We start from the raw sequence: 17,685 nt of genomic DNA, 5'->3' as shown, positions 1-17,685 counted from the left end.
CCAGGAAATCTGCAGCGACAGGGAGACTGAGCAGTCCCGGTTTAACTCACAGAGGTTTGATAGGTGGACTTCTTTTCCCGGCAATCATTTTCATCATCTCAAAATGGTTAGTATAAAGTTGCGTGTGGGTCGCACCCTCATCTTGAGCATAGATCTGATTGGTACGAAGTGGGCGACTGTTTTTAGTCTAGAAAATGAAAACAAACCAACTTTCAGTTGCGAACACACCCATATGGCATTTTGTCTATGTATAAACACATGGTGCGCTTGAAGATTATTTAAAACCGTACTCCAGCATATCTATCACAGACTGGTTTCTGCCTCGTGTCACTGATAACTTACTGTTACACAAAACTCTACGGGAAATACGTAAAGAAAGAGCAAAAATAAGGAGCAGTTCTCACGGTCACACTGGCATCAGCACTTGGGGACATACAAAACTCCAATTTGAAAAAGAATCTTTGCTTTAGTTCAGATTTTGCAAGTTTAATTCAGTACCCAAACGGAGAGCCCATTAGTTTCTAGTTATCCACAGCGCACACGTAACACAATAAAACCATCTCTGCACTGCTCTCCCAACAAAGCTACGGTACCATCCAGCGCACCAGGCCACTAACGTTTGGCTTCTCCTAAGCAGAAGCTGCCAGTCAGGGACAAACCTGCTCATTAGTCAGAGGATGGGACCACAGCCGCGAGTGCTGGGTTGTCGCCTGTCACTAAATTGCTGTATGGTTCGGAAGAAGCTGTTTATAATCATGGAATTTATTGCTGTTTCTGCAGCGTTCTATCCTCCTCATTTACTAAAAGGTGCTTCAAGCATTAAATTCTCTTATAGATTTGTAATCCACTTAGACTCTAGCATGAAGTACATTCTTACAGATCTGTAAGTACCATCATAAAAACCAGGGTAAGTTACATGGTGGTAGTTAGGTGGAAAAATATCCACTACAGTTTAAGTGAAATCACAAACTTCTTGCACGACTGAAAATTTATCTATTAAATCCAAAAGCTGAAGTCTGGTGTCAATCCACTGTATCAACAAAAAAAGGAAAAATAAATTTGGAATTTTAATTGATGTTTCAGAACTCAAGTAACACTCAACACGGATCTCATATGAATTATCTGCCCACCTCCATTGCTGCTAAATACCACAGTGTCTAGATTTGATTTTGAAAGAATACCAATGCACACCTTATAAATACTTTTTGTCTTCTTTTTAGGATTAGCTTCGTACATTAGCTGTAAAATAAGAAGGAAAGTTAGATGATCTTTTGTGGAAGATTTTGTTCAGGTGCTTTTTCTTTTCAAAGAAATCACATAAAATAAGTGGAAATCCTGATGAGGATAATTTTATAATCTTTTAAAAGTTATTTATTTACACTGTTGAGACATTTAACAAAAGAAAACAAGTGTTTATGGAGATAAGGAAAAAAAACTCTACAAATGTAATGTAAAAAAAGACGCATCATTCTATATGAGCTCACCTTTCCTTCTTCCCTTGGAATAATGACATTTTCGTATCTGTTTCGGCACTGTTTGGGTGAGCGATAGACTCTGCTGCATGAGTTAACAACATCGCTAACAAGGTCCCAATTGGGAGTGTGTGCTGGTGATACAATAGCAAGATTTAAAGGAAGCTCCAGCAGCTGCTTCACTGCCTGCAACAGATACAAGGCACAAAAGCTTCAGGTGACAAATCATTCCGGTCTTCCAAACCTCCCCTTATCTGCACGTCACCGCTACAATGATACGGAGAGCTTAGGGCTTGGGCTACGGGTTCACCTACAGTCACAGAAAATAAATAAGCATGAAATGCTGCTATGCAGCCTGACGTGCAAGAAAACACTTGGAGACTGGTGTAAGAGGAACAGAGAGCTGCCACTCAAGGGCTGCTCTCTTCTCAAAGGCTGGGGGAACCTTAGCTGCACCATCCCACGTCCAGCCAGCACAACTCATCCGGGCCGTAACAGCAAACGGTCTTTGTAGTTTAATTTATCCTTAGAGGAACACAAATGATAAGACAACCTGTTCTGAGCTGTTCTGAGCTGTTCTGAGCAAAATGCCAAACTAGCCATTAAGAAGAAGAGATAAAGTGCAGAAAGAGCCATTTCTGAAATTAGAAGCCAAAATACAATGAATAATGACAGCAGAAAGCGCAGGTATCATCTGACCTGCAGAAGTGCCCAGTCTTCACTGATCAACCACTCTGGATTATCCTGTCCAGCCTCAGCAGCTGGTTTGACAAGAGTCGGCAAAGGCTTTGCAAACTGTGTTTGTTGTTTCAACAAGATGTTTTTCTTTTGCTCTTTGCCCTCTCGGCGCATTTTCAACATTCCTGGAGTTGCTCGATCAAAAAGTGAACGAGGTGGAATAACTGTCTCTCCATGCCGCTGCTTTTTCTTCCTACCTGCAGCTAAGGCAAAAAAATCCCAAACATTCTTGGTAAATAGTTACTACCATTCTTTTATTCCCCTGCTACTTAGACTGCCTCTTAAAAGCGTACTGTCAGTAACTAAACAAAGCCTCGTAGGATGTAGTATCAGCCTTGTCCTAACCCACATAGCAGAATGCCTGGTTTCTAAAACTGAACCACCTGTATTTCTAATAAGAAAGACACTGTCAAAACTAGGGCTTCCAGTGACTATTGCTTCAAGACCATGGTGAGACAAGAATTTTCATCACTTCAAACCTGCCAATTTCATCTTTACTGGACCAGACAGGCAGGAAATGAAAACCCCCAATTTTTTTGACCTGCTGCAAAAAATCTCCAAACAGCTTTGAAGAAACCCTTACCAGACGGATCCGTTTTGTGCCGTTTGCGTTCCTTCCTGACATACACCGGAGGCAACTTTGATTCTGGGATAGGGGTGGTATCATACATCAGGCACATAACAGAATCTATGTAGATGTCATTGTCATCCTGAGGTGGAGTGGGAGGAGTCCAAAGCTACACAGAACAAAATTTGCAGTTAGTGCACTATTAACTGTCCACTGATCGTTACGCTTCAGAAAGCAGAAAGCCTGTTTAGGCTGCGTAGTGTTACTTTTACTTACTGGCATTATTTCAGTTTGCCCATCCGGACCTTCGTAGACATATTCCTACACAGCAAAAAGAGAATACAATTCAAACGATCCAACCAAACCCTGAAGGAAAAGGTATTCTCAAAATAACTGTTAAGAAATACACTATTAAGAAAGCTGAGACTAATCAGGAATTACTTTGTTGTATGCATCCTCCCGAGTGTAGGTTAGAAGTTCCTCTTCATCCTCCCAAAGCATTTTTTGCTCTTTTTCCTTTAACTCCTTCATATGCTGGATTTCCCATGTTTTCTTCGCAGTTTTCAATTCCATCTAGATTAAATTCAGACTCCTTATAAACTTTATGCAGTAACAAACACTAGACTAAAAGTTATCTGTTCATATTTTTACAGACAAACTCCTTGACCTTTGACATTTTCAAGCACAGAAATCTCACAGCAATTTCTTAAGATACTTTCACAACCGTTTAGAAGAGATTTTTTTTGATCTCCGTTGAGATTCCTTAAACACTCACAATAAAGCAAACTCGGAATTTCGGCTAAACAACCAAGACAACTGGAACACAGCTCCCTTACCCAAATGAGCCCGCTTACTGAAATCTGTGAATTTTCTTCACCCACTGTCAATGGAGTACAACACTGTTGAAGAATGACATCCCCATTTCATAAAAAAGAAATTAAGAACTGACACCTGCTTAAAGAAAGAGAATCCCAGAATAGTAAGCTCTCTGTAAGCCATTCTGGTGTTCATAAAGTATAGCAAGAGAAGATTGCAGAATTGCCTACAATATATTCCATGTCTCTGGAGAAACTTCCATTTCACACTGAAAATATAACTCTGCTTATACATCCTGTGACAAAACTACATGCAAAAGTTATTGTTGTTTTACCTCATTCAACCTTGGTTCCTTTTCATCAGCTGAACCATGGAAGAGCTCTAAATAATTCAAAGCATACTTCTCAATTGGAGTCAGCTGAGAGAACATATCAAGGAAAAAAATAAATGTTAGTATTGAGGATAACAAAAATTAACTGAAGAAGAGTGTATCAAAGCTCTCCTTAAACTAAACTCCCTCTCTGATGGCTTAACATCTTAATTCAGTAGAAGATCTCACATTCATTAAACGGGAGCATCAATCTCATAGACAACAAAGCCGAGTTAAAGCCAGGCTGCAAAGAAACCAGTACGTTTGACCTAAACATTACTTTTTCACCAAATATTCACGGAAAATCACACTACCTGATCCACAACAGCAACTAACTCCTGCAGCTGTGAGGGCTCTTCAATGTATTTTGTCTCGCAGAGCTCTGAGATGAAAGGTTCAATGCTTGACTCGGGTCCTATATCTTGTATGCAATCATTTGTAGCCTCATTCTCTTGTTCAATACTGTTGAGGGCCTTTCAGAAAGACAATAAAGACTTCAAAATTATGGAAAGAAACCCCACATGAAGTCCAGCGAAATCCAACACAAATGTCTGGAATAAGCGCCCAGAAAGCATCCAACTAAACTGTGGGCTACTGGAAGTCTTGTTAGAAGGAGAATGACAGAACAACATAGAACTACCAAAAAAGGAGACTGACAGAATTTACCCACATAAAGAAAGAAAAAGCAGCTGTTTAATACTAATGTGCACAGCTGTACTGTTAATGAGTATGTTAACAATTACCTCTATGAATGGTCTTGCAACTTTAGGTGAAATATTTTCTGCTGGAGAGGGCTCTTGAGAAAGTACTACGAATTCTTCTGCTTTCACTCTAAATCCAGAATCCTCCATAGGAGAATGAACCTCAAACAATTCCTGAATTGTTTGCTTGGGAAGTAGAGAAAAAAAAAAGAAAAAAAAAAAGTACATTCAGCTTTTGGGAACATTCTGGGGTTTTATGTAATTTTGAATTAGCTGAGGTTCAAGGGACCTTATAAACTACGGACTGACTAAAGAAAAAATAAACCTCTATCTATTGCTTACGGAAAATTGTCCATTTTCTCTTCTGTTACTTTCTCCTGCAGGACTACAGAGTAGAATAAAGTGTTAATAGCTCATTTTTAAGAAATTAAAAAATACACCCTGTCTCACCCTGCAGCACCACACTGGGAGTGCCAGAGGGGATGGACTAGCTCCATCAGCGCAGTAGCTGAGATCTCATATCACTAAATACTCCAACTATATTTCGCCTTTTTTAAGTTGTTCAAAGCTTCATCCTTACAAGCTCTGTAGAATTTTGCAGCAGGGTGTAAGAAAACAGAACATATTAAGACCCAGAGGTGATGGCTGCGCATCACTCTGCACCTAACAGAACAGAAGCAGATGGACAGTATTGGAGAGAACGTGGCCCTAACACCTCAAGTTCCAGCAGTGGTGAAATCTAGCAGGCTTACCTATCAATTCTAGCCCAAACAGATTCTACTAAACTGTTACTAAACACTCCAGCACCATTTATTAAACACTGCAACACAGGTGTTTGAATGTATTTTGACTATTAACTTACCTGTGTTAAAAAGGCCATTGAATAGTCATTTCCCTGAGCAGCTACTTCTCTGATCAAGTCCTTTGTGCCATTTTTCAAAAGCTTCTCTTCTACAGAATTACCACTGACAAGCCTAAAAAAAAGAAAATAATAGAAATCTGATAAGTAATTTCCAAAAGAGCTTTCAGAAACAGAAATTGCCCCTAGAGAATTACACTGAACTCTTAGCATGTGGTGGCTCACAGGGTTTTTTTTAGTCTTGGTACAGGCCCAGAACAAAACACATACTACCATCTCTACTTTAAATCTTTCTTTCAACAATAACTGTAATTTAACAAAAAAAAAAATCAAAGAACAGATCACTTAAAAATATCCATGTAAACTAACAGAAAAAACCACGTAAGTATGATTCATTCATTACAGCTGGTGTTAAGACAAAAACATACTTTCATATGATAACCTGACATCTATCTTTATTGAAATAACGTGACATTTTTCAGCACTTCTTCCACTTTATTTCAGATCGTGCAGAGTAGCACTATCGGAATTAACCTTACATTAAAGAGCAGTCACTGATCTGTAACCATCACCTGTATATGTGGATATCTTTACATCTCCCAATTCTGTCACACCATTCCTGAGCTTTTGCATCCATCACTGGGTTCAGATCGTTGTCATAGAACACGACAGTGTCTGCCTCAACAAGATTGACTCCCGTGGAACGACTGTGAGAGGAAAGGATTGCACAGAAAATGCGCTTGTCTCGGTTGAAAATTTTCATCAGCTCCTACATAAACGGAATAAGAGGAAGGAGTAAATAAACTGTACACCAAAATAAAACACCACACCAAATTCACTACGGCCAGATAAAAAACCCCACAGAAACAAGTCAAGTGTTTCAAAAACGACTAAGAAACAAGGCAAATTTCCTCCCCCTGCTGTAGTACAGCAGACAACTGTTAGGGCAAACTCACCTGCCGTTGTTCATGGTTAGCATATTCATCAATCCTTACAAACGTGAGGAAATGGAAATTCAGGAACAATTCCAGTATGTCCAACATTAGAATCATCTGTGACAAAATCAGCACGCGGCGCCCTTCAGATTTCAGCTTCTGAAGCAGGACAGCAAGAGCTTCTAATTTTCCTGTATTTCAAACAAGAAAACCCATACTGGTTTTATACAGAAATTCCATTCCTGTGAAGGAGGAAAATTACTGAAATATTATCACCAAATATCCTCCTTTACCTGAGTCGTACTGCACCAGCCGGAGGTCAGGAAACTGTAGCAAGTGAGGAGTTGTGATCTGCTGCAACTGATGCAAGTGTGGAGCTGCCTTCTGCTTAAGACCATGCTTCAGGAGTTTCAGTCTGTGACTGTAGGAAGGGGGAGGATTTGCTACATACAAACACGGGGGAGCAGCAACTGCAGCTGGCAACACGCAGAGAGCCCTGTGAAAAGCATCAAACCAAAGGAATACCCGTTCAAAAACCTGCGTACAAAATAATCAGCTGCAGCAGTAATTTTGAGCCTGTCAATCAAGTAATCTCACACTATTACTAAGTCACTTTAACAACATGGTTAGGTAAGTGCTGCATAGCTTCAGAGTGTTAATATTCTCTATCTCCCTTCATCTTTTTGTATTTTTCTGCTTTGATGATCCCTTCTGTTAATGTGTTTACACTGTGGTCACTGTATTCAGTCACCGGAGCTCAAACACAAGAAACACCCATCATACCAAACTTACCAAAAGCAATTCAAAAAAGTTTGAGTTCTTGCAATTGCATTTCATGTTTCTAGAAAATTGCAGCTATTGCTCTGCACGCAATCCACTAAATGTCAGCTTCAGCTAAACTAGCTTCTGCCCTCAGCTCTGTGCCTTAACTCGTCTTGGTTGGCTCCAAGAGGTACCTCTTCATAAGTAAATCCAAAGCATAAGAATGTAAGCTGAAGTATGGTCAGCTAAATTTGGGCTTGAAATTGGGAATGAGGTACTGAAAACTCTTTATTATAAAGATCCTAAAAGAAACTGAAGTGACTGTTGTTTTTGTTCTCATACTGCACATTATTCATGGCTAAATACATCAATCTAAACCAAACACGTTCACAAACAGAAACAAGGTTCTAAAGCTTTTTTGAAAACGACTGTTTAGGAAATAACTCAATATCGTATAAAGGCTGGCAAGGAAGAGTCACACATTACCTGTCAACAACATCCTTCAGAGATTCTTGTTGCTGAACCAAAGTCAGGATCATTTCTTGCAGTGGGTTACTTGGGCCTCCAGAGGCACTTGAAGAAAGGTAACAGTTGACAAAGCCAGCCCACCTCCAGCTGTTTTCCTCACCGGAGGCCGGGGCAGAGGGCGTCCTTTCACCAGCCAAAGAACAAACACTCAGCAAGTCTCTGCCGTACATTGGGGCCCGGGAACAACGACGCTCGTTGCCAGAAAATATTCTGTCCAGGCGCTCCTTCAAAAGCCTGTTCTTTTCTTCGTATGTTTCCTTTGCCAAGAGAAGTTGAAAAAAAACCCAACATTTGCTGCCCATCACAATCACTTAGGAAATTTGAGTTTCTTTAGAATGAAGCTAGCCAGATCGGAGTGCTGTGTGCTACCACCAACGTCCTAGATTGTAACTACTGAGACCAATCACAAAAGGTGTAAATTTCCGATAAAATTTGAGGACCACAGTCAAATTCAATTCATACTAAAGAGTCAATTCTATCTCAGTTAAATGTGCCCAATTGCCTTTGTGTTCAAAATGCACAGAAAATCTTACGATTCCTTCATTTATGCATTACTACATTACAAGATATTACAGTTAGAAGAACCAGTCTGCTATCACAGCACAAGAAGGCTGTTTTTCTGCTTTTATAAACCAGAATTTAATTTCAGCTATGGATTACAGATGAAAATGCATCAGATCCGTCAACCTGGAACACTGACAAAAATTGTCTGGTTTTTTACCTGTAATCACCAAAGTTTCTAATTAATTCCAGTCTGTAAATTACAGTTTCCAACTATTAAATGGGCTTAGTACCCACTCTGAAAAGCTGTGCTTCTGAAACAAAATAAAAATTAAGTACCTGTGATTGTCCATGTGCAGGTGCTGGTTTTAATGCTGCTCCCATGTCACCAGATGACAAACTAGTAACTGCGGTTCTACCTGGAATACAAACTGAGAATAAACCTTATGTTTATACATTTATTCTTCTACAGATTGGTTTCATTTATTATTGTCAATAAGTATACATATCATAACCGTAACACATCCTAACTGCAGACAAACTTTTATAGTCTAAATGTCCACTGGGTATCGCAAATTTGTACTTTGATACACATTGGGTATCTGGCAGATATTTACAGCAACTGTTTTCACAAAAATCCAAGACAGAAAGATGGAATTTTACTTTGCTTTGCACAAAGACCTGCTGCATTCATAGTTTATTCAAAATGTCATGTATAGCGCAACAGATATTAACATTTAAAAGTTAATACTTTAAACCAGGAGAAGGTTGGTCTAATTTATCTTAAATAAACCATCTAAGATTTTTCATAAAACATCAACTCAGTGCATATATGAAGTGATGGAACTCTATGATGGAATCCCACAGCAGCGTTCTTGTGAATTCAACTGCCAGCAGACGTTTCCCCAGACAGCCAAGCTATAAGAACATTGCACACAAGTAAACTAATCGAAACTACAGTGATACCCGTCACGTACCAGCGGACTCCAGACACTGTGTAGCAGTTATTTTCTTGATAGAAACCTATATAGCCTATCTCAGGCAGAACGCATGGCTCATCAGCACTGATTACCTGTACTAGAAAAACAGCAAAACCCTCCGCTAGTCACTGCGAAGCTGCATTTAGTGGCAAGTCAATACACCCACGGAGAAGTGCGTTCAAGTTACAAGCAGGTGCCAGCCCTTACGTTAAGAATAACAGACTCCAAGGAATATGCAGAGGTTTAAGCTTTGCCTTTCCACATTTTTACTACAAGCCAGCTAATACAGATAGCTGCTATAAATCCAATTTTACTGCACAGCTACACGTGAGTCCAGCAAGTATAGTTTCCAATCATCCAAACCAATGGAATTTATCTGGCATTTTATCCAAAATTCAGGAAGTCAAAATAAGTGTTTTCAATATGCTTTATATCTTCCTCCAAAGATGAACAACAAAAATAATAATGTTTTCTTTTATCGATTGGAAATAGTACTTTAGTTATTACTGCTTTCAACAGAGTTTTTACCATCATGAGAGTACTAAGAGGCGTGAGTTTTTGTAGAAATCTTACATCAGTTTTCATTCTGAACTGTTGCCATATGTTAGGAGTACCTGTCAAGTAATCACAGCTAGAGGGTGAAACATTTGAGCCACAGATCTTGCAAACTATGACAGAAATCCTTTACCTCCCAACAACTGAGAGGATATTGACGTTTCCTCTCCCCTTTTCATGATGAGATGTTTACTCTTCACTAAGTCAAAATATGAACTTCAAGGGCACATTAATACCTCAAAAAGGCACAGTAAACAGTCAGTTTTGAGTTTATATCTTTAAGAAATTACAGCAGATGGTCACTTCCAGGGAATGAACTCCTAACACAGCATTTACCATCATTTGCTGTTTTATTGTAAATGCAGCCTAGACAGTAATTTCTCTATTGTTTTTTGACCATCTTGACTGCATTTTTTAGTAGGGAACTGATTACGTTTGCAGGAAGGCACCAATCACCTAAGTAGTATTTGCAGAGGGAAAAGGAAAACAGTAACTTGATTAGAGACAGAAGCAAAGGAAATTAGACAAAAGTAAAATCATGGCGGAAAAATGGAGAGAACTGGTGAACATTGTCTGTCTGTATAAAAAAGATCACTCTCATTTTCTTTGAAAAAAGTAACAAAGTATTTCAAATTCACTTCTTCCCACAAAAAAATCTGACCTAAGACACAACTGGTAAAAAAAAAATTTATGTATTTAATAAAGTTTCAAGCTCTCTCAAAATTCTCTAAGACTTCAGAACACATCACACACAAGGGATCTGCCTCATAGTTTATCTGCTTCTGAACTCAACTTACAGAATTCTGATCTAGAACAACCTGAAGTTACATATCAATGTGATTTCAGTCATTGAATGTTTTGAGAGAGACATTTCTTGAGGTTAGAAAACCCACCTTGCTGTGTCGCTGTTGCGGAAGTCGGGGCACCTGCTTGATGCTGGTTTCCTAAAGCGTTCAGAGCATTTTGAACAGTTCCTGCCTGGGACATCGTCTGCATGACAACTGGACCCTGAGGTCTCAAATACTGCTGACCAGGTGCTGAAACAATCTGAAGAACACTTCCTGCAACGGGTAATTTTTTAAAAAAATTAGGCTGGATGGAGCGGAAAAGAATAGTGCTCTCTAGCAAAAGATACTGCTGTTACAAGCTGATCGTTCCTGTTTCAATTTCTGTTGAAGGTGTTATTTTAAGATCTGTTTTTATCTGTCATTACTCATCTCTGATTTTGATAGTTAATAAATGTAATTAATTTCCCCAAAACCTAGTCAGGGTGGAGCAAAGCAGTTTAAGCAGTGGGGATGGAAAAACCTCCTTAACATACGGCAACAAGGAACGTGTTGCCCATATCAAACCGTGAGCATTCCACACAACGGAAAACTCCCTGTTTTGAAGTACCTTGTAACTGCAAGGGCTGCCCGGCGGTGAGCTGGCGGAGTTGGCTGTGTGACAAGGTGAACTTGTTCCCTTGGAACTGCAGCGTTACGGGGGTCTCTGGCTGAGCGATTCTGCCTTGTGCTCCTGCTATAGAAGCCAGTTGGGCTATTTTTACTACCTCACCACCTGTGAAGGAGGGAAACAGGTATTTAAAAAAAAAAACAAAGCGGGAGGCGGGTTGTTCAATATTCACAACTCTAAGTTTTGGTTAGTAAACTGGTGCTGAAGCGTCTTCCATGCATAATTATACTTAGTGCATCAAAAGTGTCATATAGAAGTTAAGCAGGTATTGCTTTCTATATTTGTTGGACAAACTGGAAAAAAGCTGATTGTTTAAAGGGTAAGAACATCAACACTTTAGAAGTTACCACTTTCATTAGCAAAAAAGTTAAGTGCTACCTGAAAACTCATGTGACACTTTGTAAAAGAACGAGTATAGACATTAAAGTGATTTCCACTGCCTTTTCAAGAGCATGACGAAAGGTTTAAGGAAGAGACAAAAATATTCACACACGTGGCATTGTAAATACACATTTGAAATGGCCTGAAATTTGCCATGAAACATGGTTTATATTAAGCGATCTGCAGTCATACAAACCAAAAAGCTTTAAAGTGACAAGGACCAAGCTTTTTGTGATTTCAATGCAGAAAGGTTAGAGGCATTTAAGCATTAATTTTACTTTACTGAGAAAACACTGGCATGAAAATTTAGCTTTTGTAAAGGCAGTGCATTACCCCAGAGATAAAATTAATACATCAGTGCTCAGTACTCTAAACACATGCTAATAGGCAGTGCACATACAACCTTAAAGCAAAGCCTCATCGCTTTTCTCTGCCTAACAGTCGCGACGTTCCTCTCTGCGCGAGAGGCCTTTAGCAGACGGATTAGTGTTTAATACGAAAGGAATAATTAGGATAGAGCTAGAACATTTGGTCTGAAGGAAGTCTTGCCAGCAGAAGAAACATGCAGAAATAGGAGATTAAGTTGACACCACTAATGTATGTCCACAGCAATTCTATTGTTTCTTATCCAATTTTCGATTTTCCTTGGTCATAAAAGCAACGTACTGAGCAAGGCTAATCAGAAAGAGTGAAAAAAACAACGATTCTGTACACATTTTAGGGTGCCTAGTAACTTAACCTCGTTCGTAGTACAAAGGTGGGAGAAACCTCGAAACGGGGAGGCCACTTACTAGGCAACCGTGCCTGGGCCTGAGAGGTGAGAACCAGCCTCTGGGGCAGCACACTCTGTTGGACGGTGTGCGAGGGGGCCGGGGGCTGGGCCTGGCCCAGCTGGGCAGAGGTCTGGCCCCGCGGGGTTTTCACAGGGTTGGCTGCGCTAGTTGCTGTGGTGAAGGTCGCTGCGGGCTGGTGTCTCGGAGCACTGGTGGAAGCCTGAGTTGTCTGAAACTGTGCTGCTGCAGCTGCAATCAATAAGGGTTGTTTGTGCAAGCTGTTAGAGGTGTTTTTTTTTAAGTTCCGCTCTTTTTAAACAACCTGCATTAAAAAGAAACCTTCCGACAGGATGTTAAAACGGCTACAGGAACGGCTCGTCCTTACGGACCGGGATTTCTATCTGCACCTTTTAGTCCATCCTACTTGTATAACGTTACATTTGGAAAGCATTGTTTAAAGGTTAAATAAATACACAAAAGCACTGTAAATTCCCATCTTTGACAGAACATTACACATGATCAGGGTTTAAATACCAACTGTGCCATATTTACTCCATACACTAACAACAGTTGGGTTACACAAAGCTTAGCTGCGCATTAAACTGGTAGATCACAACTTAGAAACTAGTGGGGAAATTTACTGGCAATTAGTCCATTGGTATTTTTAAGCCATTAGTATTCTAGACCATTAAGCTAGAGGGAAAAGTAGTTCTAGAAACAGACTAACTTGTGTCCATTCACGCAGAGGTTCAGGCAACCAGCTTAGCGCTGACTCTCTTACCTTGATTTGAGGACACCGTAGCTATGGGTGACCTGCCACGTACTTGTCCCTGTTGAGTTACGGTCGCTGTGGTCACCGTGCGTTGTACTTGAGTGCTCGGGAAAACTACAGTCCTCCCCTCGGGTTTCTGACCATACTGAACGGGTTGAAACAACCTGAAAAGAAAATGGGAAGTCAAAGTCTACAGGAAGATCACGGTTTGGCCGTTAGAGATGAACAGCAAAAGAACACTCTCCTCGTGTAATTCTAGCTTAAAAGCAGGGCAGCTGTACATACCTGCTGGGTTTGAGCTTCACCGGGTTGGGCCTAGCCGGTGGTGGAGGGGAGTTGTAGATTTCTTCAATCAACTTCCTAGTAACCTTCTGTTTTGGCAACATCTGGGCTTCATAATGAGTCATTTTGTTTTCCATTCCAATGAGATCGAAAAGAGACAGGTCTGATTCCTAGGGATATCGTAAAATACAGTTTATGTGATAACCCAAACAATTATGTTGTCTCTCTGTTTTATGTTCTAAGTTTTAAAAGTGACCTATTAAATCTCAGCCAAAACTGTCTAGAAACCCTGGAAATATATCTGAAACTGACAGTCAGATTTTAAGCACCTGCACTGAAGTCAAGTAAATGAAATCCTTAGCCAGGTATGGGAATCAAAGCAAGGCACACATAGTAGGGTTTCTTATATACCATGATTTCCACAGAATTAAGCAGAACTCTTAGGTGTTTGTTAACTATCAAGCTCAAACGCCAAACTATAAAGGCACACATATAATTTAGGAGTAGAAAAGTATGAAGGATGGAAACAAGATCAATCAAAAAGATCATCCCATCTGCCCCATTACTCATACTTCTCTCTAATGCAATTATTTCCTTTGATTATCTCAAAGAGGGGGTTCACTTCTTTAACGATAAAACAAATAGTGGTACTTCAAATGGATTGACAGAAGCACACTAATTTAGTCACTGAATCACAGTGTTTACTCTTATGCGAAAAACAGCAAGTCTTGCTCTCCTTTAGCTGCTGAAAGCAGAAAGGAAATTACAGAATGCTGTAAATAAGCACTGTGGTACTCAGAGAGGTTTTTTCAGTGCTGGAAAATTCCTGCAAACAAGAGTATGATAAAAGCAAAGCTAATTGCTCTTTCACCAAGTAGCTCATGAAAATTGCTATTAGAAAAAAAAAGAGATGCAGCAAGTATCAACACTGTTTTCAACCCCATAGCAGATAATATGGAGAAAAATAATTCTCAAATCATAGACTGGCCTAGGCTGGAAAGAACACTATAAAATACTGAAATTCTACAAGGGCATTAAGAGAGACAAAAATCAGTTTACTTTTCTACTCACCTTCCAAATATCCCTTTCTAGGGCACGCAGTACCAGAGACGCAGTTCTGTATTCCAGCGTTTCTGATACATAAGAGGCACTGGAAAGCCGGGGGTTTATCAGATCAGGGTGGTTACAAATCCGTTGCAGCTGCATCAGGACATGCAGGACACTGATGAAGTGCCCACTTTTCAGGGCTTCTTGGGTTCTATCAAACAATTTATACAGAAATGTGCTAAGTACAGCTTTTACGGAGATGTCCCTAAATCAGCAGAGAACGTACAATGCAGTACGTTACGCAAAAATCTTAAAACATGCTTACGTTTTACCTAGGTCTTTCTGGAGAATTTTAAGTAGAACTGTACCATATATTAATTGTAAACATGAAACTTAGGACAAGTGCTACCTTACAGCCAAATATGACATCACCAGCTCGCTATTCTCCACCTCCTTCGTTTCTGTTTTGTCCCCGCACCTATCAATAACCACTTGATATCACAGCAAGGGTAAATGGGTGGGTGTGAGGAGAAACATTTTGGGCTTTAAGAAATAACGAACCACTCATCAGAGACAAATCTTAAAATAAAAGAGGAGCAAATCTGACCATTACAACTTCATTTTTAGGTTCCAGAGGTTAATGCACTGTTTTCATTAGGCCCACAGCATCACTTGCCTGCAAATTTAGTTGACAACGTAATCACATTCTATTCGCTGGTTATAACAGAACATTTCAGAAAAACACTAAAACACGTCCAGCCATGACAACCATGAAGCATCTTGTTTAAGCACCAAAAATGACAGCAATTTTTATTCGGTGTTTTAACTCCTTACCCTGGTTGCAGTATGACATCTTCATACATAGCTTTTTGTCGACTAGAAAGACGACACTTTAGTACATGTTCGTATTTCTTCGTTAGCTGCTTTTCAACGTCTCTCTTTGATCTTCGCAAAATAAATGGCTGAATCATCTGAAACATTTCATAATTGAGGGGGGGAAAAAAAGTGTCACTTTAAAGATGAAGTTTTACAACAGGAAGCTAAACCTATTCGCACCTAACAGTTGATGTGATAAACCTCATATGCCATATATAATCATATTGCTACGCACACAGTTGTAGAGGCATTAATTTGTTCATTTGTTCCACGTTATGCATCACAATCTGATCCTTGTGTTATTTTTTAACAGAAATCTTCATAGTATTCAGGTAGCGGAAACCTCTGCTTTCAGCAGGGCTTTCTGTCTGAACCGAACAAAGTGTTAAGAAAGGCCACTAATTTTGAGCTGAAGCACATATTTTCATTTCTTCCTTTTTTTTTTTTTTCTTTTCTCCTCCAACAGCTTAACTACAGTAGTAGGACAGATGAGAAAAAATGACAACGTACTCTGTGCAACCTGATGACCAGTTTATGGCAGTAATCCTGGTTCTCCTCATTAGGTGCTTTTACAGGAAAATCTAGGTAAGGTCTGGAAATTCCTGGAATCAGAAAATGTACCATGGTCCACAACTCCATCAGTGTGTTATGCAAAGGAGTGTCTATCAGAAGCAAACGATGCTGGCTGTGAATAAAAGAAGATTTTTAACTGATACAGCATATAGGTAGTATCATTATGAGAAAGTCATTAATATTCAAACACTGTTTACTCTAGCTTTAGGTTTGCCAGACACACAGAAGAAATAAGTAGAGCTAATAAAACTAAATCAAGGCTAAATTATCATTTTAATCTTGAATATGGCACCAACCTAGCTTCCTCACTGCAGAGTATCAGGTCATACAAGGGAACCTGTTTGGGAGCATAGAGTATGGGCACAGAAGAGTTACAGTGTTATGACAGTTCCAACAAAAAGATCCTGAGCCTGTCTCCGAATCCTAATTGTTTCAAATGAAGGGACCTCTGTAGGCGTACGCTGCCGGGGAATTTGAGCCGACCAAGTCAAGAGGTTTTTTTATCAGTTAGGAATTTGGGATGACCAAAATCAAGAGGTTTTTTTATCAGCTTTCTATTAAGAAGAAAACGATGTGACATGCAAGGAAAAAAAAAAAAAAAACAAACGCTACCAGCAGAAAAACAATTCTCTGCTCCATACCTGCGGAGACTGAAAAGTGCCTCCCAGTGTTTCTCAGTCATGTTCTTTATTTGTTGCATCTCATCTACTATTAAGTATTTCCACCGCATTTTCATAAAAGCTGTGTGGCCTTTGAACAGCTGTTTGTACGAAGTGATACACACATTGAAGCTGTTGGGTTCTGTCCATTCCTACAGAAAAGGAAAGAGAGGATGAGAGTGAAAAGTTAAGGCCAAAGTCTCAAGTATCTTACAATCAGCTATTTCTTCAGGAAGAACAGAAAGATGCCAATATCTAAAGCATTCTGAAAGAGTCTTGGTCTTTGAATTATAGCCAGTTCAGACAGCAGGTTAAGTATTGCACACATTGCTCAATACCATGGAGTTTAAAAACTCTTCAACTTTTTAAGTTTTAATCTCTCCGTAAACTAACTTGTATTGTAAATAACTTCTCATATTTCATCAGGATGTGCAGAATATACTGAAAAATGCAAGTCTTGCTGTCTAAAACACTAAATACAACAGTGTAAGAGTTACAACATACAGTACCTGTCTTTTTGCCCTAAGTTCCCTCTGGCTGCCAAAGTAGAGAAGGATTTTCAGCCCCGGGCACCAGCGTTTCAATTCCAGCTCCCATTTCAGTATGTTACAGCTCCGTACGACAACAAGGTGAGGGCCCCAATTACCTACAGAAGGTGAAACATAGTAATTACCAGTAAAAAGAGACTCCTGACAATCCTATTGCTTATATTCTCATGATTTTAAAGTGCAGTGCACTGAACTCATTAAAAGTGAGATCCAACAACAACAGAGGTATTTTAATGAGTAATCTTCCTTATTTTTCAGACCTCAATTACTTCTTGTACACCTAATATCTATTTTTTCCTCGACTACATCAACTGCTTGAAGAAGAGATATTGCCTCCACAACAAGCTTTAACTTCTTAGATTCTTAAGCCATCCTCAGCAGAACACCACTATTAGCAGTATCTGAGATGATATACAAGACATACTTGTTCATGTTTATTCCTTGAATTTAACACTCTGTGGCTAGTTGATCATTAAAAAATTTGTAAGACTTTTTTATACTAATAACTAGGCTTCAGAAGAGTCTTTCTGTCAC

The 17,685-nt window shown here is 39.5% G+C and overlaps 1 protein-coding gene across 1 annotated transcript in view; it reads right to left on the bottom strand.

Moving 5' to 3' along the window:
* EP400 (E1A binding protein p400) overlaps positions 1 to 17,685 on the bottom strand; it is a 44,705-nt gene that overhangs the window by 9,620 nt on the left and 17,400 nt on the right. The window contains exons 15-39 of the mRNA XM_009867209.1: positions 17,113 to 17,249; positions 16,586 to 16,755; positions 15,882 to 16,056; positions 15,330 to 15,466; positions 14,520 to 14,706; positions 13,452 to 13,618; positions 13,176 to 13,330; positions 12,413 to 12,643; positions 11,181 to 11,345; positions 10,679 to 10,846; positions 8,590 to 8,681; positions 7,708 to 8,006; positions 6,753 to 6,955; positions 6,481 to 6,650; positions 6,097 to 6,293; positions 5,528 to 5,639; positions 4,708 to 4,851; positions 4,279 to 4,437; positions 3,929 to 4,012; positions 3,220 to 3,351; positions 3,055 to 3,099; positions 2,794 to 2,947; positions 2,172 to 2,413; positions 1,485 to 1,658; positions 51 to 187 (exon numbers count right to left, since the gene is read on the bottom strand). Coding sequence (XP_009865511.1) covers positions 51 to 187; positions 1,485 to 1,658; positions 2,172 to 2,413; positions 2,794 to 2,947; positions 3,055 to 3,099; positions 3,220 to 3,351; positions 3,929 to 4,012; positions 4,279 to 4,437; positions 4,708 to 4,851; positions 5,528 to 5,639; positions 6,097 to 6,293; positions 6,481 to 6,650; positions 6,753 to 6,955; positions 7,708 to 8,006; positions 8,590 to 8,681; positions 10,679 to 10,846; positions 11,181 to 11,345; positions 12,413 to 12,643; positions 13,176 to 13,330; positions 13,452 to 13,618; positions 14,520 to 14,706; positions 15,330 to 15,466; positions 15,882 to 16,056; positions 16,586 to 16,755; positions 17,113 to 17,249 — 4,036 coding nt within the window. The remainder of the gene's footprint in view (positions 1 to 50; positions 188 to 1,484; positions 1,659 to 2,171; positions 2,414 to 2,793; positions 2,948 to 3,054; positions 3,100 to 3,219; positions 3,352 to 3,928; positions 4,013 to 4,278; positions 4,438 to 4,707; positions 4,852 to 5,527; positions 5,640 to 6,096; positions 6,294 to 6,480; positions 6,651 to 6,752; positions 6,956 to 7,707; positions 8,007 to 8,589; positions 8,682 to 10,678; positions 10,847 to 11,180; positions 11,346 to 12,412; positions 12,644 to 13,175; positions 13,331 to 13,451; positions 13,619 to 14,519; positions 14,707 to 15,329; positions 15,467 to 15,881; positions 16,057 to 16,585; positions 16,756 to 17,112; positions 17,250 to 17,685) is intronic.

Source organism: Apaloderma vittatum, unplaced genomic scaffold, assembly GCF_000703405.1.
Source record: "Apaloderma vittatum isolate BGI_N311 unplaced genomic scaffold, ASM70340v1 scaffold23133, whole genome shotgun sequence".
Classification (NCBI taxonomy): Eukaryota; Metazoa; Chordata; class Aves; order Trogoniformes; family Trogonidae; genus Apaloderma; species Apaloderma vittatum.
This window is presented reverse-complemented; position numbering and strand designations above follow the sequence as displayed.